This window comes from Caloenas nicobarica, chromosome 33 (assembly GCF_036013445.1).
Source record: "Caloenas nicobarica isolate bCalNic1 chromosome 33, bCalNic1.hap1, whole genome shotgun sequence".
NCBI lineage: Eukaryota > Metazoa > Chordata > Aves > Columbiformes > Columbidae > Caloenas > Caloenas nicobarica.
Genome location: NC_088277.1, coordinates 2,630,397 through 2,649,931, shown reverse-complemented (window position 1 = coordinate 2,649,931; position 19,535 = coordinate 2,630,397). Strand labels below are relative to the sequence as shown.

At 64.4% G+C, this 19,535-nt stretch overlaps 2 protein-coding genes and 1 long non-coding RNA gene across 3 annotated transcripts; 2 read left to right on the top strand and 1 right to left on the bottom strand.

Annotated features, from left to right (window-relative positions):
• The first annotated feature begins 1,204 nt into the window (after positions 1 to 1,204).
• On the top strand, positions 1,205 to 6,791 carry LOC136000472 (uncharacterized). The gene is made up of 3 exons (XR_010607733.1): positions 1,205 to 1,463; positions 1,845 to 1,941; positions 2,635 to 6,791. It is a non-coding gene; the product is annotated as an uncharacterized LOC136000472 (long non-coding RNA).
• RARG (retinoic acid receptor gamma) lies at positions 5,935 to 12,129 on the bottom strand. Its single transcript, XM_065654289.1, has 8 exons — positions 11,873 to 12,129; positions 9,474 to 9,622; positions 9,135 to 9,276; positions 8,582 to 8,742; positions 8,321 to 8,497; positions 8,047 to 8,251; positions 7,585 to 7,743; positions 5,935 to 7,318 (listed from the first exon to the last, which is right to left on the bottom strand). The coding sequence occupies exons 1-8, from the start codon at positions 12,015 to 12,017 to the stop codon at positions 7,155 to 7,157; spliced, it is 1,302 nt and encodes a 433-aa protein (XP_065510361.1). The 5' UTR covers positions 12,018 to 12,129; the 3' UTR covers positions 5,935 to 7,154.
• A 4,618-nt stretch (positions 12,130 to 16,747) lies between these two features.
• On the top strand, positions 16,748 to 18,496 carry LOC136000419 (proline-rich protein 36-like). The gene is made up of 2 exons (XM_065654200.1): positions 16,748 to 16,982; positions 17,319 to 18,496. The coding sequence occupies exons 1-2, from the start codon at positions 16,748 to 16,750 to the stop codon at positions 17,996 to 17,998; spliced, it is 915 nt and encodes a 304-aa protein (XP_065510272.1). The 3' UTR covers positions 17,999 to 18,496.
• Positions 18,497 to 19,535: the final 1,039 nt, after the last annotated feature.

Here is a 19,535-nt window from a genome sequence, read left to right as displayed (position 1 = left end):
CTAGACAAGCAGTTAAAGGAATCACTGAACTATTAGATGCTACCAATAGAACGGCATGGGAAAATAACATGGTCCTAGAGATGATGTTGGCAGAAAAAGATGGTGTATGTGTAACCAGAGCTTTGCAAGGACCCACAACTTCAGCAGAAGAATTGGCTGAGAATTCAGGAATAGATAGTCCACACACGGGATTGTTAGAATCTTGGTTTGGAAAATGGAAAGAAATGATAGTATCTGTTTTGACTTCTTTAATCGTAGCAGCAGGAGCACTAATTTCTGTAGCATGCTGCATCGTTCCGTGTGTCCGAGGACTTGTTCAACGCCTTATTGAGGCAGCTCTATCAAAGCAAATGCCTTTAGGGCCACTGCCATACTCAGATCAAATGATGCTGCTGAAAGAACAAGAAGAAAGAAGCAATGCTGAATGCATAACTCCTGAAGAAAAATGTGAAATTATGTTGTCCCAGCTTGAAGCCACCTACTAGACTGTATCATAAGATAATGCAAAACCAACAAAAGTAAAACGAAGGAGAGGAGGAAAGTTGTAAGGAACGTTTACCGAAGAACCGTTGTTTTTACATAACCGAGGACCTGGCGCCTCACCCCAGCACGGGGGAAGGACCGAGAGACATGCAACTATGAATCCTTCATGTCAAACACGGCCTCTTCCCGCAATATATACTGATACCTGTATATACCTGACTTACAAGTTAATTTAGGGGGAAGGGTAGCCAAAGTACCAGGAATCCGTATCTTAAACAGATTGATAAGGGAAGGGTATGGTATGTAAACTGAGGCAGGCGTCGGGTGGTCTGTAAACCCTGAAGTACCAACCAATGGGGAGCAGGGGAGGGACGTTGCGCCGGGAGTTTGGGGCGATATAAGCAGGGGCTTTTTCCCTATTAGGTGTGCCTGCCTTTAGGTAGAACACCCGGTGTTGCAATATCGTTATTAAAATATGCTTTGCTGAGAGACCCTGCCTGGGCCCATTCTCTTTGCAAAACCGCTGCTCCCTACAATCCCGCTCCGCCCGGGCCCCAGGGGCCAGGGCCGCCCTGGCGGGGCCGCCGCTGAGGAGCCCGGATGTGCCCGCCCCGCAGTCAGGTAGCACAGGCAGCTCCCGGGCCGGCCCCGCCCCTGGGCGCAGCAGCGGCTCGCTCATTGGTGGAGCAGAAGGGAGAGCGCCCTGGTTGGTTGAGTAGCTGCGGGTGGGTGGCCGTGCTGGAGGGCTCGGTGCAGAGTGTGTTGGGCGGCGGAGCACGGGCAGGGCGGGGCCTGGGGGTCCCTGTGCCCGGCCCCGGCCCCGCTGCCTGCAGGGCTGGCTACGGGAGAGGCCGCGGAGCAAAGGCAGCGCCCGAGGGCAGCCGGGAGGGGCCGGCGCGGGGCGGAGCGCTGCGGCTGGAGTGCGCGGGTGGCCTGCTGGCTGCTCCTCGTCCCCTCGTGTCCCACAGGAGCACTTGCAGGTGACCAGCGGGGAGGCTGGGGTGTGATGGGGGGTGCGGGGCAGGGAGGGAGGGGAACACACACGCAGGTGAACTTGCCCCGTCAATATGTGTCCGCGGCGGAGGGACTGGGCCTCTGGAGATCCCCCGGGCTGTTGGCTGCGCTGCACAGGGAACCCTGATGTGGGTGTGCAGGCGCAGCAAGATGGCTTTGGGGAAGGGGGTGGGAGGAGTGACCGTCACTCGTGTGGCTGGGGCCACTGTGTGGGACAGGAACTCAGGCGTGGGCTGCGGGGGGAACACTGGGCGCTGTGACGTTGGGCCCTGGCCGGTGTCACCATGGGGGTTCTCCTCCAGCCCCTGGCCCTCCTGGAGCCGTTCCTGTTCCCTCTCCTCTTCCAGGCAGAGCTCTTTGAGGGAAAGGCAGAGGGAGGCACAGCAGTGTCCTGGGAAGAAGCAGCAGGAGCTGCAGGAAAGCATGGAGCAGCTCGGCATGGAGGTCAGTGTCCCCTCCTCTTCCCGTGTTCCCCCGGCTGTGGTGGCCGGGGCTGTGTCAGGGCCTCTGTGCCTCTGTGCGACTCCTCTTCCCTGAACCGTGCTGTTGTGCGCTGCTTAGAACACAACTGCCAGGAGCTTCAGCAGCTGGAGGGGCACCAGTGAACGCCAGGTGACCGGTTGGAGGGAGGTGGCTGTTGCTTTCCTTCTAAGACGCTCTGCCTGTGCACCCGTACTTAGAGAGGACAGGTTCAGGGGAAGACGGGGAGCCACAACGACCACGCTCGCTTCCCATGGTATTCGCATCATGTGGAGCTACCTCACTCATGCCTCTGTGCGTAGTATTTTGGGAAGGCAGTGAGCGCCTGGATATAAATCTCTTCAGCATGAAAGCAGAGGAGTTTCCTTTGAATCACAGAAGGGCTGAGACCGACATACGCAAGTCGAGCTGCCACATCTCTCCTCTGTTTTATTGTTCTTCCTGAGAGAGCTCTTGCGCCTGCAGGTGCTCTTTGTGACTCCCCGTGTTCTCGTGAACCTGTACTGGGCACACAGAGGTGCACAGGCAGAGCCGTCCAGGGGAGAGCACAGACAGCAGGGAAAGCAGCAGCCACCTCCCTCCGACCCATCAGCTGACGTGAGTTGACAAGGTCACACACGTGTCCTGCAATCACCGATTTCTTTATTCTCTTTCTAGATTCATTTCAAAAGATCGGGGATTTGCTGGGCGGCTCCCGAAGGCAGCTGCCAGCTTGCGTGGTAGGACAAGGTTATTAAGGACGTCCGTGTTCAGCAGGACCACGATGAGGACGGCGATCTGCAGGAAGGCGAGGAACACAAGAAGTCTCCTGAGGGACAGGAGAGAGGGGTCAGACAGAGCAGAGGGGCAAATTGGTCTTAGCTCTTCCAGCCACCCTCTTTGAACGGCACCATGGGACCTTGCACCGTGCTGGGCACAACGCTCCCTGCTCAGGACTGGGGTTCGAGGCACGGGCATCTCTCTCAGTTGTACTGTGCGTCTGTCCACTGGGCCCCAAAATCCCCGCTATGTGTCACCCATGCTAGGGAGGAAAAACCACAGAAAGCTTTCACCCCAGACTAGTCCAGAGCTACTCAACACCCTTGGACCACAGGCACGGGCATCCCACTGCGTAGGGAAGAGTCCTGGCACCCCGAGCCCCTCAAGCAACCCACCTCAGCCAAGAAGTGCTCCGGTGCCACCTCGATGCCAGCTGCTCCTCCTACAGGCCAAGGCACAGCAGGGACATGTGTTGGGCTGTGCCAGGGGGACGAGGTTTGGGGGCTCAGACCCCCTTCCTCATCCCCGCTGACACCCGCTCCCCCATTCAGTGTTCCCCAGGCACCATGCAGACCCTTCCCTGCCCAAGGCCCGCAGCCGGGCTGTCTGTCCTACCAGCCGCACGGCCACCATCTCCTGTAGCAGCACCTCGTCTGGGTCGTTTCCCTGCGCCGTCTTCCCTCTGCTACGGACACCACAGGGTTCTGGGCTGTGAGAAGAGACCTCGGCCGACGTGACGACCCCCTGCTTGGCCAACAGGGAGCCAGGGTGCTGCCCAGCCTCTGCTGGGGCTGGCACCGGGCACCACCGGCATCCCAGCACTGCACAGACCCACCCCACCCGTCCTGCCCCTGGCTTGGGGGGCATGTAGGAGAGCTTGGGAGCTGCTCAGAGTTGTGCAGAGTGGCTTCCAGGACTCCCGAGTTGCTGAGAAGTGCTTTGAGCCACTTAGGAGAAGACAAGGGCTCTCCAGAGCAGGATGGAGGAGTGGCCAGGAGCCCAAACTGCTCAGCACACCCAACCCCACCGCCCCAAGATTCACTCAGGGCTCCATGGCCACTCACAGAGCTGTTGGCTCTTGGACACGTTCCCATCTCTCCTGGAGGTGCTGGAGCTTCTTCGTCAGCAGCTGCAGAAGCAAAGGGCCCTGTCAAGAGTCCGCGCCGCCACAAACTTATTGGGTCCTCGTCCCTCCTGTCCCCAGTACCTTCTTGACCTCAACCTGCTCCCGGACAGCTTCTCTCAGCTCTGACCACTGAGTCCTCTGCAAAGCAAGCGGGACACATTGCGGGGAGCCATGGTGGGAACAGGCCCCTCCAGTCAGTCCCAGGGCACTGGGAGGTGAGCCAGGGCCAGGGCGGCCGGCACCCGGGTGTCCTGGGGCCAGCACCATTGCTCTGCAGCTCTGGCCACCCGCCACGGATTTCTGGTGAGTACTCTCCAAACTCCTGCTCAGCACCATTTGGAGGAGAACTCCAAATGCTCCCCCACCTCTGGGAGCAGCCCCCTTTATACTCGCCAGGGCACCCGTGTCACAGGCCCGCCGTGACATCATGGTGACATAGCCACCGCTGCCCACTGTGACACGGCCATCGCTTCCCTGGGGCTGGTGCCAAGAGCTGATGTGGGGTCCAGCCACGGCCACCGGAGAAACAGGGCATCACTCTCAGCACCCGCTCCTGGTGCACGGACATTCCATGCAGCGCATTCAAGTGTCGCAGCCTGGGTGAGGTTCAGGTGATGCAGAGAGTTCTGCTCCGTCAACACTTCTGTGCCTGGGGAGGACTGGGGAGCTCTGGGAGCACTGGAGAAGAATAGGGAGCTGTGGGCAGTTGAGGTGAACCCTGGGGAATCCTTGGGGAGCCCTAATGAGCTGAGTGGAGGCCTTGGGAGATCTGAGAAGCCCTGGGCTGCACTGGGGAGCTCTGGGGAACCAAAGTGAGTCCTGGGGAGGACTGGACAGCCCTGGAGAAGCTACGTGAGACGTGGGGAGAACTGGGGAGACCAAGGGAAGTGTAGAGAGCCCTGGTGAGGAGTGGGGAGTGCTGGGGAAATGAGGTGAGCCCTGGGACGGAATGGGGATCACTGCAGAGCTGAGTCAAACCCTAGGGACAGCTGGGGAGCCCTGGGAAGTGGAGGCAAATCCCTGGGGAGTGCTGTAGAGCCTTGGGGTGACAAGGTGAGATGTGGGGAGGACTTAGGGAGCCCCGGGGAGCTGAGGCAACTCCTGTGGAATACTGGGGAACACAGGGGAGAAAAGGGAAACTCTGGGAAGAACTGGGGAGCCGAAGCGAGCCCGAGGGGGGACTGAGGAGCTCTGGAGTGCCGAGGGGAGCCGTAGGGAGGAGTGGGGAGCCCTGTGGAGCTGAGGCAAAGCCTGGGGAGGCCTGAGGGTCCAAGGTGAGGACTGGGCAGCCATAGTGAGCACTGGGGAACTGAAACAAGCCTAGAGGAGGAGTGGGGAGCCGAGGAGAACCCTGAGGGAGACTGCAGAGCCCTGGGGAGCTGATGCGAGTCCTGGGAAAGACTGGTGAGGCCCAGGGAGCTGAGGGAAGGCCTTGGCAGAACTGGGGAGCTCAGTGAGATGAGCAAAGATCTGCAAACTGCTGGGGAGCCCTGAGCATCTTATACCTGGTGAGGACATGGGAGCCCTGGAAAATGGATAAGAGCCCTAGGGAGGAGTGGGGAGCCTGAGGAGCTGACACAAACCCTGGAGAGGACTTGGGAGCCTTGTGGAACTGAGGAGAGCCCTGGGGATCCAAGGGAAGTCCTGGGGAGGACTGGGATACCCTGGGGAGCCCAGTCAAAATCCATGGGAGGGCTGGGGAACCTTGGGGAGCCAAGGTGAGTCCTGGTGAAGAATGGGGGCTGCACCACTGAGTGATGGGGCCCATTGGGTGCCAGCGGTACACAGTGCTCCCCACCACCCCAGGGAGGGCTCCCCATTGTCCCTGGGGGTTTCAGCCCCCCAGGCATGTCCCCCACTGCCCTCTGTTACCCCAGTAGTGTCCCCCCTTATCACTAAGCGGTGGGTCCCCAAGAAGGGCATCACCCTCAGGGGTGTCCCCCCAATCTCCAACAATGCCACTTAGGGGGTGCCCCTCATCATGCCAGGGTGGTGCCCACATCCCCTCAAGGGTCTCCTCCCCATGGAGGTGTCCCCACACCCTCCCCCACACCACACCAGGAACCCGCACCAAATTTCCGTCTCTTTATTTTGCAAAAATAGAAAAAGCCCGTGTCCCCCACCCTGGGGTGAGGGGGGCGCGGGTGGCCTGTAAACATGGCAGGGGGGGCAGCAGGGGGCAGCGGCAGGGGAACCCCCTGCCTGGGGCCAGGGGACCCTGGTGTAAACGCAAAGGAATAAATAACAGGTGAAAAGTGCTGCCCAGGTGGGGCACCGCCCCATGTAGTGTAACAGCCCCCCCCCCCCCCCCCGAGGGCTGTGCACCCCCAAAATGGGGGAGGGGGGAATTTGGAGGGGGCAGGGAGTCCCTGCTGTCCAGCCAGGCTGGGAGTAACAGACATTTTGGGGGGAGCGGTTTGGTCCCAGGGGCAGTCGGGGTGTGATACGCCCCAAAGCTGCTGGTGGGGTGTTGGGGCAGGGAGGGGCACAGGGCAGGGCCCCCCCCAGCATTGAGATCACCGTGACTATGGCTTGGAACCTCCCCTCCCAGCACGAGGCAGGGGGCGGGGGTGGAGGGAGGGGGGTGTCACCTCATGTCCCCCATCTTTGGTCTCTATAGTGTTCTGTGCAGTGGGGCAGGGAGGCAGCAGTGGGGAAGGAGGATTTTGGGGTCCCCCCCACACCAACAGCATCAAAAAGCAAAACCAGCAAGCAGCGACACCCCCCCCCGCCTCCCCCCGCCTTAATAAAGTAAACCAGCGAATAAATTTCCTCCCCTGGCATGGAGGGGGGTCACACCTTCGCCCCAGCAGTGTCTGGTGGGGGGGAATGGGGGTGCCCCCCCTAAATCCACCCTGTTTCCAATAAATAAAGTCCTGGACACCAGGGTCCCCCCCGGGAGTCCACGCTGGGGGGGGCACCCCAGGGGCATCTGGGATTAATGGAGGTGGGGGGCAATTTCTGTCCATTTTTGCACCTCTCACATCCCACCCCCCCACTGCCCATATAAGGGGGGGGAGGGGGGGCAGCGGGGCTGGGGGGGGCTTTGGCGTGAAGCTGAGGTTGGGGTGGAGGGGCCCCCCCAGAGCCCCCCCAGCTTAAGGCAATAGCTGTGCCACGGGGTCCCCCCCGGGCTGGCTCCATCAGTCTCTGGAGCCCCCCCAGACTTGGGGGGGGAACCATGGGGATGCCCCCCTCCCCGGAGCAAAGGGGGAGGCCCGGAAGGCAGTCGTGAACGTCCAACTCTGGTGGGGGGTTATGGGGGCCCCCCCCCTAGCGCAGGCAGGGGGTGCTATGGGGAGGCAGGGGGGCTGTCCTGGGCAGCAGGGGGCTCGGGGGGGGGCTGTGCCCCCCCTTCCTCCTCCTGGAACATCTCGGGGTTCTCCAGCATCTCCCGGATGAGGGGGGGCATCGGCCCTGGGATCTCCATCTTCAGCGTGATGGCTCGCTCCGCGCCTGCGGGACCCCCTGTCAGCTGACAGTGTGTGACCACCCCCCCGCGCTTCCACCGCAACCCCCCTCCCTGTGAGCAAACCCTCTTAGCACCCCCCCACCAAAGCTTCCCCCCCGACGAGCTGCCTCCCACACACAGGCCTCTGCGCGCACCCCAAGTATCCGCCCCCACAAGCTTCTCCCTCTCCCTGCCTCGACCCTCCCCGCACCCCCCCACACACACACCACGTGCTCCCTGGGGGTCCTGGGGCCCCCCCGCCCCCCCTCACCCTTGGTGCTGATGCCCCGCAGGTCAGTGATCTTCATGAGCATGCGGGGGAACATGTGGGGCTGGTGGGGCCGGCGCCGCCGTGCGTAAACCTTCAGGGCCTCCAGCAGCGGCTCCTGCAGCTTCTCCACCTTCTCTGGCTCCTCCAGGTCCATGCGGTCTGGGTGGGGGGAGCCGGGGGACACACCGGGGGGTGGTGTCACCAGCCATGGTCACCCCTTTCTTCCCCCTTGTCTGGTGGTCAGACCTGAGCCTGGTGTATAGGGATGTCCTGGGCATCCCTGCTACCTCCTGGCAGAGAGGTCCCCGTGTCCCCTGCTACCTCTTGGCCCAAAGGTCCCTGTGTCCCCATGTCCCCCCTCCTGGCTCAGGGGTCCCTATGGCTCTGTGTCCCCACTGCCTGCTGATGCAGAGGTCCCTGTGTCCCTGCTACCTCCTGGACCACAGGTCCTCATGTCCCCACCTCCGCAGATGAGGCAGATGGCGCTGAGCAGCCCGGTCTCGGTGTCGTCCATCTCCAGCGGCAGCAGCTGCCCAGCGAAGGCAAAGACCAGGTCGGTGAGCGGCCCGAAGCCGGCGTTGTGCATCTGTGTCCGGTTCAGCGTCAGGCCATCCGAGAAGGTCATGGTGTCCTGCTCCGGCGTGTAGCGTGTGCAGATCCGCAGCATCTACAACAGAGGGGTCAGGAACGGTGTGGGGCCGCCCTGACCCACCCGCAGCCCCGCCAGGACCCTCACCAGGATATCCAGACAGGCGGCCTTGAGCAGGGTGATCTGGTCAGCCATGCTGAGGGCGGTGAAGCCGGGCAGGCGCTTGGCAAACTCCACGATCTTGATGATGCATTTGGTGGCCAATTCGCTGAACTTGTCCCACAGCCCCAAATCCAGCTGCACCCGGTGCTCAGCACTTGTGTTCTGGTGGTGGGGGGGACATCAAGGGGACGTAGCTATGGGTCTGACAGTGCCGTCCCCCCACCCGGTGACCCCCCCGGTGCTCACCATGGTGTATTTGCCCAGCTGGCAGAGGGAGGGGAAGGTCTCTTGGTGGGCTCTGCTGACCTTCTGCACCAGCTCCTCCATCTCCGGGCTCAGCTCGTAGCTCTCGGCCGTCACCTCCTCCTTCACCTCCTTCTTCTTCTTGTTCCTGTCATTACGGACGGCTGGGGAGGGAGTGGGGGGGGGCATGTGGAGGGTCAGGGCAGGTTTGGGGATGCCTGCTGCCCCCTTCCCAAGCGGTGTTTCCTGATCCCCCCGCATCTTTTCACTGGGGCGCAGGGACAGGATGCAGGAGCAGGATATCCACATATAGCACAATGCGGCTGGAGGGGCTGCCAAGCCTGCCCCCGCCCCGGGGGGCACCAGCCAAAGCCCCCACCCCGGGCGGCAGGGCACCCCCACCCCAGCCCCAAATCCTCCCGAAGGACGGGGCTGTCCCCACCATGGGGTGCCCAGCCTTGCAGACACAGATCCAGCAAGACAGCAGTGAAGCCAGGGCAGGGGAGGATGATAGTGTGTGGCCCCCCACCCGGGACCCCCCAGGACCCCAGCGCACCTTCCTTGGACATGCCGACCTCGAAGCACTTTTGGAGGCGGCAGAACTGGCAGCGGTTGCGCGTCACCTTGTTGATCTGGCAGTTCTTGTCCCGGTGGCACGTGTACACCATGTTCTTCTGGATGCTGCGGCGGAAAAAACCCTGGGGGGGGGACATGGGAGCGTGAGAGGGGGCTGAGGGGGCTCCTCAGTCCCCCTGCCTGGGATCCCCAGTCCTAACTTCCCCACTGCCCCGCAGCGAGGACTCACCAGTGCCCCTGCAGGAGGTCCCCACTCCCCCCAGTAAGGCTCCCCAGTATCGCTAGGGAGGCTCCCCAGTGTCCGGGGGGATCCCCTCACCTTGCAGCCCTCGCAGGAGCTGACGCCATAGTGATACCCCGAGGACTTGTCGCTGCAGACGAAACACGGCTTGTAGACACGGGGCGGGGGGGGCGGCGAGGGGGAGCTGGGCACCATCTCCTCCGAGCTGCGGCTCTGGGTCTCCACAGCTGGGGGGGGCACACAAGGCAGGGCTCAGGCAGTTGCCAGAGACACCTGCCCCCCCACCCAGACCCTCCAACATGAGATCCCCCAGGGCTGGGAGCCGCCCCCACCTCTGGTTGCTGGCTGGGGAGAAACTGAGGCACAGAGAGGGGAAACTGCCCCCTCCCTGCTCACAGTGCGGGGGCCCGTGAAAGGCAGGAGACCAAGGGATGGGGACGGAGTGGGGGACAAAACTATGGGGGGGGATGCAGCCCAGCACCCCCCCTCCACACCCCCAGGCATCCCTGTGTGTCCCCAAAACGCCCATGGCCCCCCCCACCCCGCTCCTTTCTGGGGCCCCCAAAAGCCGGGGGGCTGGGGGTGCCACCGCAGGGGCAGGGGGAGGGGTGTCACACACACCCCCGCAGGCCCCACCCTGCCCCGCAGCCCGGGCGGGCGCCAGGGGTGGGTGAGGTTTTTTTTGTGCGTGTGTTTTTACGAAAAAAAAAAAAAAAAAAAAGCCGAAATTGCTGAAATTGAGGAAATTCCTGCCCTCGCCCAGCGTCAAACAGCCCATTTATAACCGGCCCTAAAACGGTTGCAGCTGGGCCGGGGGGGGGCGGGCGCAGGGGACACACACACACACACACAACACGCAGGCAGGAGCCCCCCCGGCACATACATGTGCATGGACACACACCAGGGTCCCCCCCAAAACAAACAGGGCCCCCCCCCGTTCCCTCCCCCCAGCCCTGGAAATGCAACCGCAACCAGGCACCACACCCTGCGACACCCCCTCGCATGGTCTTTTTTGGGGGGGGGGGGGGGGGGGGAAGCATGTGTATGTGCGTCCCCCAACCGCCCCCCTCAAACCCTTGTGGGGTCACCCCAAGTTGGGGGGGCTAGATCTGACCCCTCATCTGCTGTTGGTGGCTCCCAGAAGGTGTTTGCCCCACACAGGGTGCTGGGGGGTGGATTTTTTGAGGGGGGGGCACATTGAGGTCCCCCATCCTGTGCCTCAGTTTTCCCTCAAGGCTCAGTTTTGATTTGGGGGGGGGGGTCTGATTCAAATCCAGGCATCCAGCCAAAATAAACAGCACCCCAAAAGCACCCCATGGGGAGACATACCCCAGTGAGGGGGTGGGGACACAACACTGGGGGGACTGCCCCAACCCCCCCTCATTTTCGGGGGGGGCTTCCTGGCTCCAAGGCTGAGTTCCTCCCCCCAGCCCTCCATGGAGCCTAATTTGGGGGGGGACGGGGGGGGAGGGCGAATGGAACCCCCCACCCCAGTCGGGGGATGCTGCCCCCCCGCTCCATGCTCGCCTGAAGTGGGGGACACCCCCGCCCTCTCCCAGCCCCCCCGGGGGGGTGAGGCGGTTTTGGGGCGGCCCCGCAGGGGTTAAGTGCCACATTGGCAGCGGCGCTGGGCGGGTGCGGCAGCCCCGGACTGGAACCAGTTGGGCCGGGGAGCTGGGAAAGGGGGGGGCCCGGGGGAGACACGGGGGGGCCGCCCCGCCTGGGGGCACCAGGAGGGGGATGGGACGGGCTTGGGGGGTGTTCCGCTGTGTCGCCAGAGTCCCCCCGAGGTGGCGGGACCCCCCCCCAGTGCCCCCTCGGCGTGTTTGTGCCTAAATTTCCACGGGGCGGGGAAGGGGGGGCTGCGGGGGGGGAGAACCTGGGGCTGCCCCCGTGGGCCCCCCCACCCAACCGGGCCTCTTCCTCGGCCCCATGGGGTCTCTGGCCCCAAGCCGGGTCCTCACTGCTGCCCCCCAAATGGGTCCAGAACCCCAAATCGGGGCCAGATTCCGCCCCCGCAACCGGGGTCCTTTAGCGGTGCCCCCAAATGGGATCCACGTCCCTGTGCCCCCCCCAAAACCGGGTCCCTACTGCTGTACCCCCAAACCGGCTCTAAGTTCCTGTGCCCCCCCAAACCAGCTCCGGATCCCCGTGCCCCTCGCAAAGTGGGTCCCCCCAAAGTGGTGCCGCCCCCAAAAACCAGTGTGACCCCAACCCACCCCGAGCCCCTCCCGGGCTGGGTGTTACCGGAACGGGGTGCGGGTCAAACACCCCCGCACTGCGCTCACCCCCAGCCCACCCCATTTTCCACACCCCCCCGCGTCACTCACGCACCCAAATTTCCACACCCACGCGCAGCCCCGGCTCCCCCGCCCCCCCCAACCCCGGGTCCCGGTCCCGTCCCGCCCCAGGTACCCCCCCCCGTGCCCCACCCCGGTCCCGGCCCCGGCCCGTCCGCCCCCCCGTGCCCCCCGTACCGCGGCGGGCGGGCGGCGGCCAAGCGAAGGGCGGCAGGGCCCCGCAGCGCGGCCCGTACCCCGCCTTGCGCAGCGCGCAGGCCCCGCGGTTGGTCACGTCGTGCAGCCGCCGCGGCCCCGCCAGCGCCTCCAGACAGTCGTACATGGCGGCGGGCACCGAGCGACCGGCCCCGATCCCGGCCCCGATCCCGGCCCCGGCGGGTGCGGCGCGGCCCGGCCCGGCCCCGCGGCCCAGCGACCGGCACGGGGCGGGGCGGGGCGGGGCGGCCGGGGGGGCGGGGCCGGAAGGGGGCGGGGCCTGGCGGCCTCTGGCGGGGGGGGCGCGCGGGGGCTGCGGGGGGCGCGGGCACGCGGCGCGTGTGGCGCGCAGAGCGACAGGGACACGCACGGGGCCGGGGCCGCGGTGTCACACACACGGGGTCACACACACGGTGTCACACGGGGTCACACACCCAGCAGGGAGTGGGTGCCCTGACCTGCCCCCAGCCCCGCCCCCAGCTGCAGTTCCCAGTCCGCCCCAGTCCTCCCGGTCCCCATGTCACCTCCCCAGTCTTTCCCAGTCCTCCCGGTCCCCATGTCGCCTCCCCAGTCTCTCCCAGTCCTCCCGGTCCCCATGTCACCTCCCCAGTCTTTCCCAGTCCTCCTGGTCCCCATGTCACCTCCCCAGTCTCTCCCAGTCCTCCCGGTCCCCCTGTCACCTTCCCAGTCTCTCCCAGTCCTCCCGGTCCCCATGTCACCTCCCCAGTCTTTCCCAGTCCTCCCGGTCCCCATGTCACCTCCCCAGTCTCTCCCAGTCCTCCCGGTCCCCATGTCACCTCCCCAGTCTCTCCCAGTCCTCCCGGTCCCCCTGTCACCTTCCCAGTCTCTCCCAGTCCTCCCAGTCCCCATGTCACCTCCCTAGTCCTCCCAATCCTCCCCCGCCTCATGTCACCCCCTCCCCAGTCCCCCAGTCCCACCCTGGGTCTTTGCAGTCCCCAGGCCCCCTGTTGCCCCCTCCCCAGTCCCCCAGTCTCCTCATTCCCCGTCCAGTCCCCATGTCACCCCCAAACCAAGGCGATCAATGCAGTGGGTACACCCTCGTGTGCCCTCATGTCCCCCTGTGCCCCCTGTCACCTCCATCTCCTTCCTCCAGCCACCCCATGTCCCCTGTGTGCAGCCGCTTGTGTGTCCCCATGTCCCACTGTGCCACCCCACATCCCCTAATGTGTGTCCCCCATGTCCCCTCATGCCACTCCCTGTGCCACCCCATGTCCCCCCATGTGCACATCCCATGTCACCCTGTGCTGCCTCATGTCTCCCCATGTGTGTGTCCCCCATGTCACCCTGTACCACCCTGTGTTCCCTCATGTATCTCCCCTGTGCCACCCCATGTCCCCTCATTCATGTCCCCTTGGGCCACCCCCATGCCACCCCTATGTCCCTGCGCCTCATGTGTGTGCCCGGCCCTGGGACCCTCAGGGAGGGGACCCGCTCATGTCCCAGCACCACGAGGTGGCCCCCAAAAGGTCCTCACCACAGCCAAAAGGTCCCAATTACCCTGTGGGTAATTAAAACCAGCAGCTGCCCCCGCCCGGCTGCCGGTGGCCTCGCACGGGGCCAGGCCGGGGGTCTAGGCAGTGGGAGCCGTGCGGGGGGCACAGGAGGGTGCGAGGGGGTGGTGGGGTACGTGCAAGGGTTGCACGGGGCGGAGGGGCTGCTGCCAGCCTTGCGTGGCCATCGTGAGCGGCGTGTGTCCCCACGCACGTCCTCACGCTCATGTGAGGAGCTTATGCACCAGATGCATGTGACACCCCGCAGGCTTCAGGCTGTGCAGGGGGTGCCACGGGGCCCCTTGCACACGCATGTGCAAGGCCTGCTGGTGAGCCCTCACCCCCACATGGGTCACACCAAAGCCCCCCTGGCGCTCCCAGGGCATCGTGGGGTACGGAGCATCACACCAACGCGTGTGTCCCTGTGTGCGGGCGGCTCGGGGGTGCTGGGAGACACCAGCACCCTGCACGGGGCCTCGTGCGGGCAGGGACAGGCAGGACAGGCAGGGACCCCCCAGAGACAGGCAGGGATGGCCATGGCACGGGCAGGGCAGGCAGGGACAGGCAGGGCAGAGCAGGCCTGGCAGGCTGGGCAGGAGCAGGCAGGAGCAAGCAGGGCCTGGGGGCAGGCAGGCACCTCCCCACCCCCCTCCCTGGGCCCCTCCCGGACGCCTGGGTCCCTCATGTGGGCAGAGGGCACCCGGAGCATCCCCGGGACAGCAGAGCGGGGGTATGTGGGTGTGCACGAATGAGTGTGAGCATGCACAAGCATGTGCAAGCACGCACAAGTGTGTATAGGAATGAATGAGTGTGCAAGACCGTGCAAAGTGTGTGTGACCACGCAGGACCATGGGAGCCTAGGTGACTGTGCGTGTGATCACACACTCATGTGCCCACCCGCGGCACGTGGCCGTGGCAGCTGGCGTGTCCCCACGTGCGCATCGTTCTGGGGCATGCAAGGCCTGTGCCAGCAGCACCCGCCCGGCTGCATTCCTGCCCCCCCCAACAGCTGCACCCACACCCCTGCCGCGGGGTGCGCCACCCCCACCGACGGCAGCACCCAGCCCCGTGGGGGCCCGTGGGGTGTGGGACAGTGGGTCCCTGTGGGGAGCGGGACCACGCGGTGACGCTCAATCTGTGCCACGTGCTCGGGGGAAACCTTCTTCGGGGGGTTCCCCCCTGCCCAGGTGCCTCGTTTGCATGGCACGGTGCTGCACGGCGTTGTCTGGCATTATATGGCATTGCACGCCTTTGCACAGCTTTCCACAGCATTGCACACTATTGCACACCATTGCACAGCGTTGCACGGCATTGCACAACATGGCACAGCTGCGCCTGGTGTTGTGTTTCATTGCATGGCTTTGCACGGGTTTCACATGGCACTCCATAGCTTTGCACGCCCTTGCACACCACCACCCAGCGTCTGCCAACCTCTCCCCGTGTCCTCCCTCCCCCACCTCGTGCCTCAGTTTCCTCGCGGAAGGGGGAAGGACACACCCCCGGGAGCGAGGGCTGCCACAGGCCCCGTGCTGAACAAAGCGGCCATTGAGCAGCGGGGGAAGAATTTTTCCATTCAAACTATTTTCCGTGACCCCATCGGCAGCGGAGCCTCCCCCTGCCCTCCTCTTCTTCCTCCTCTTCCCCCTCCCCCTAGGCCAGAGGCTCCCGGGCCCTGGGGAAACTGAGGCACGGGGGGATGGGCGGGGCATCATTTTTTCCCGAAGTGCGAGGACACGATGCAACACAGCGCCGCCACCTCCTCGAGGGGACAGGGACACGCGTGACAGGGTCACACACCGTGTGGCTGGGACCGTGGCCCTGCCTGGGCGTGGCAGGTCCTGGGTGACAGGTTTATGTCTGCAAGGTGACACACATGGCACAGCCAGTGTGACATGCATGTGCATGGCATGTTCTGGGTGACACATGCCTACACGGTGTGTCCAAGGTGACATGTTTACACGTGTATGGCATGACCTGGGTGACACGCAAACACATGACATGACCTCGGTGACACATTTGCACGTACATGGCATGTTCTGGGTGACACATGTCTACATGGTCTGTCCACAGTGACATGCTTGCACATGCATGACATGTCCTGGGTGACACCCTTGCACATACATGGCATGTCCTGGGTGATGCGCTGGCACACACATGACATGACCTCGGTGACATGCTTGCATGTGCATGGCATGTCCTGGGTGACACTCTTTCACACACAATATGTCCTGGGTGACACATTCTGGACGCTCAGGGTGGCACACGTGTCACCCTTGCACACGCAGCTGGCTGGTCACACATGTGACACGCTGGCACACGCACGCAGCAGCTGCATGTCATACATGCACATGCTCCCAAGAGGTGGCAGAGCCCAGCGTCACCCCCAGGGTATCCCAAAGCCCCCAGGGCACCTCCTGCCCCCACTACTGTCACCATACGGGTTCAGGCCACCCTGCTTTGTCCCTTTCTCCCATGTCCCCTCGTCTCTTCTATGTCCCTCACATCCCCCTGTGTCCTACATATTCCCTGTGTCCCCCCATCTCCCCTGTTCTTTGTGTCTCCCATGTGCCCCGCCGTGTTCCTATGTCGCTCATGTCCCCCTGTCCCCTGCGTCCCCCCGTGTCGCGGGCCCCGCAGAGCCCCCGGTCCCCGCCAGGGGGCAGCACGAGCCCGCGGCCCCCCCCCCCCCCCCCCCCGGCGTGTCCCGCGTGCGGCCGGTGCCGGTCACAGCCGGGGGGGCCCAGCCCCCGCACCCATGGGCGCTGCCACGTGCGCCGCCCCCGCTCAGCGGCTCTGGGCCGTAAATCCCCCGGGCGGGCGGGGGGGCCGGGGGCGGCACCGCCATGGGGCTGGGCTGGCCGGGCCCCCGGCCCTGCCGCCGCGGGGGGCCCCCCCTGGCCTGTCCCCCCGCCTGTTACCCCCACTGTCGCCCACCCAGCTGCTCCCAGTGTCACCCCCTGCCTTGCTGTCCCCCACCCAGTTGTCCCCAGTGTCACCCCTCACCTTGTCGCCCTCAATGTCACCCCCCCTGCTGCCCCCCAGCGTGTCACCCTCAGTGTCACTCCCTGCCCTGCTGCTCCCCACCCTGTCACCCTCAAAGTCACCCCCCCTGCTGCCCCCCACCCTGCCCCCCTCCCTGCTGCCCCCCTCCCTGCTGCCCCGCTCCCTGTCCCCCACCCTGCTGCCCCCCACCCTGCCCCCCTCCCTGCTGCCCCACTCCCTGCTGCCCCCCTCCCTGCTGCCCCCCACCCTGCCCCCCTCCCTGCTGCCCCCCTCCCTGCTGCCCCCCTCCCTGCCCCCCACCCTGCTGCCCCCCACCCTGCTGCCCCGCTCCCTGTCACCCTCAATGTCACCCCCCCTGCTGCCCCCTGTGCCACCCCCCACCCTGTCACCCACAATCCCCGTGCTGCCTCCCCCCCCGCTGCTCCCCTCCCCCGCCCTGCTGTCCCCCCTCCCCGTGCTGCCCATCCCGTTGTCCCCCTCCACGCCGCCCCCGGCTGAGCATCAAGTGAGGGGGGGACCCCGGACCCTCCTGCATCCCCCGCGCGGGGAGCCCCCTGGGCAGGTGCCCAGCAGCTGCGGTGAGTATAGGGGTGCCGCCCCTGCAACTTGGGGAAACTGAGGCATGGGCAGGGCATTTGCACGGGGGCTGGGGCAATTGCTTGAGGGAGCATTTGCACGGGGTCGGGGCATTTGCACCGTGCCTGGGGTATGGGGGTGGGCTCTCGGCACAGGCGCGGGGATGACACGCGGGGCCGCGGGTGCCGCCGTGGCGGGGGGGGCCGCACGGGGACAGCGTTGGGCACGGAGCGCCGCCCGGGGCAGGGGCGGCCGCCCCCGGGGTTCGCCCTCGCGTGCTGCCGGGCGGGCCGGGAGCTGCCCCGGTGACACCTCCAGCTAATCCCGTACAAGCGCAGCGGCTCGGCACCGCCGCACCGGGCCGGGCTGTGCCGGAGCAGAGAATGCGCCGTGCGAGGCTGTGCCGAGCCGTGCCGAGCCGTGCCGGGCCCTGCGCTGCCGCCAGGCGCTGCAGCGAGCCGTGCTGCAAGGCTCCGTGTGCCCCGCCGCGCCCCGCCGCCATCGCCGCCCGGCCCCGGCACTGCTGCGGGCCGAGCCGAGCCGAGCCGAGCCGAGCCGAGCCGAGCCGAGCCGAGTCCGATCGGACGCTGACGAGCGACGCCGAGCTGAAACTGACGCTACCGGGAGGTGCCAATCTCCGCCGAGTGTCTCCGAAGGCTGGCGAGCGGCTCCGAAGGCCGCCGGGCGGCTCCGAAGGCTGCCGAGTCTTTCCGAAGGCTGCCGGGCGGCTCCGAAGGCTGCCGGGCGGCTCCGAAGGCTGCCGGGCGGCTCCGAAGGCTGCCGGGCGGCTCCGAAGGCTGCCGGGCCGCTCCGAAGGCTGCCGGGCGGGTCCGAAGGCTGCCGAGTCTTTCCGAAGGCTGCCGAGTCTTTCCGAAGGCTGCCGAGTCTTTCCGAAGGCTGCCGAGTCTTTCCGAAGGCTGCCGAGTGTCTCCGAAGGCTGCCGAGCGGCTCCGAAGGCTGCCGAGCGGCTCCGAAGCTGGGTAGAGACCTGGCGGGGTGGCCGGGCCCAAAGAACTGAGGTGAACGGAGTCACGTCCCGGACACGGGGTTGCCCCAGGGCTCAGTATTTGTGCCTGTTCTCTTTAGTATCTGTATCAATGATGTAAGGAACGTTTACCGAAGAACCGTTGTTTTTACATAACCGAGGACCTGGCGCCTCACCCCAGCACGGGGGAAGGACCGAGAAACATCCAACTATGAATCCTTAATGTCAAACACAGCCTCTTCCCGCAATATATACTGATACCTGTATTTACAAGTTAATTTAGGGGGAAGGGTAGCCAAAGTACCAGGAATCCGTATCTTAAACAGATTGATAAGGGAAGGGTATGGTATGTAAACTGAGGCAGGCGTCGGGTGGTCTGTAAACCCTGAAGTACCAACCAATGGGGAGCAGGGGAGGGACGTTGCGCCGGGATTTTGGGGCGATATAAGCAGGGGCTTTTTCCCTATTAGGTGTGCCTGCCTTTAGGTAGAACACCCGGTGTTGCAATATCGTTATTAAAAAAATTGCTTTGCTGAGTGATCCTGCCTGAGCCTATTCTATTTGCAGAATAATTGTTTCCTACAAAATATCTGGACAGGGGATCCATGTACCCTCGGTTTGCCAGCTAGGTGGGGGTGTTGATCTGCTGGAGGGTGGGAAAGATCTACAGAGGGATCTGGATTGATGGGCTGAGGCCAATTGTCTGAGGTTTAACAAGGCCAAGTCCTGCACTTGGGTCACAACAACCCCATGAACACTACAGGATGGGGAAGAGCGGCTGGAAAAGGCCCTGGGGGTGTTGGTGACAGTGGCTGAACATGAGCCAGCGTGTGCCCAGGTGGCCAAGAGGCCACCAGCCTCCTGGCTGGTGTGGCCAGCAGGCCCAGGGCAGCGACCGTCACTGTGCTGGGTACTGGGGAGGCCAAACCCGAATCCTGGGGGCAGTTCTGGGCCCCTCACGCCAAGAAAGGCCTTGAGGTGCTGGAGCGAGTTGAGAGAAGGGAACGGAGCTGGTGAGGGGCTGGAGCACAAGGGTGATGGGAGCGGCTGAGGGAGCTGGGGGTTCAGCTGGAGAACAGGAGCTGAGGGGAGACCTTCTGATCTCTGACCTGCCTGAAAGGAGCTTGGAGCCAGGGGGGGTCGGGCTCTGCTCCCCAGGAACAAGCACCAGGACCAGAGGAAACGGCCTCAAGTTGCGCCAGGGGAGGTTGAGGCTGGAGACTGGAGACAATTCCCTCACCCAAAGGGCCACCCAGAGGATGGCGTGGGGGGGGTCACCAGCCGTGGGGAGATCGATGGGACGTGTGGAGGTGGCACTGACGGACAGGGCAGAGTGGTGGAGTGGGCAGCATTGGGTTAACGGCAGCACTCGATGGTCTAAAGGGTCTTTTGCTCAATTATTTTGTGTTCCTATAAACAGCGTGTAGACACCCCATGCAGGTCCCTATAGGTACCGCTGACCCATAGACACCCCACGGGCTCCACTGTGAGAGGCCCAGTAGGCGCTGCCACCCCACGGACACCCCACAGACACCTCCAGACAACCCACGAGGGCCCCTGCAGGCACTAC

Excerpts from the sequence above, each read along its gene's own strand:
- RARG (XM_065654289.1), bottom strand. The coding sequence starts at position 12,017 with ATGTACGACTGTCTGGAGGCGCTGGCGGGGCCGCGGCGGCTGCACGAC. Across the intron at positions 7,744-8,046 it reads CATCTGCCTCATCTGCGGAG|ACCGCATGGACCTGGAGGAG; the intron begins GTGGGGACATGA and ends CCCCCCACCCAG. Across the intron at positions 7,319-7,584 it reads GCGGGGCATCAGCACCAAGG|GCGCGGAGCGAGCCATCACG; the intron begins GTGAGGGGGGGC and ends GGGGTCCCGCAG.
- LOC136000419 (XM_065654200.1), top strand. The coding sequence starts at position 16,748 with ATGTCACCCCCCCTGCTGCCCCCTGTGCCACCCCCCACCCTGTCACCC. Across the intron at positions 16,983-17,318 it reads GCAGGTGCCCAGCAGCTGCG|CGGCTCGGCACCGCCGCACC; the intron begins GTGAGTATAGGG and ends GTACAAGCGCAG.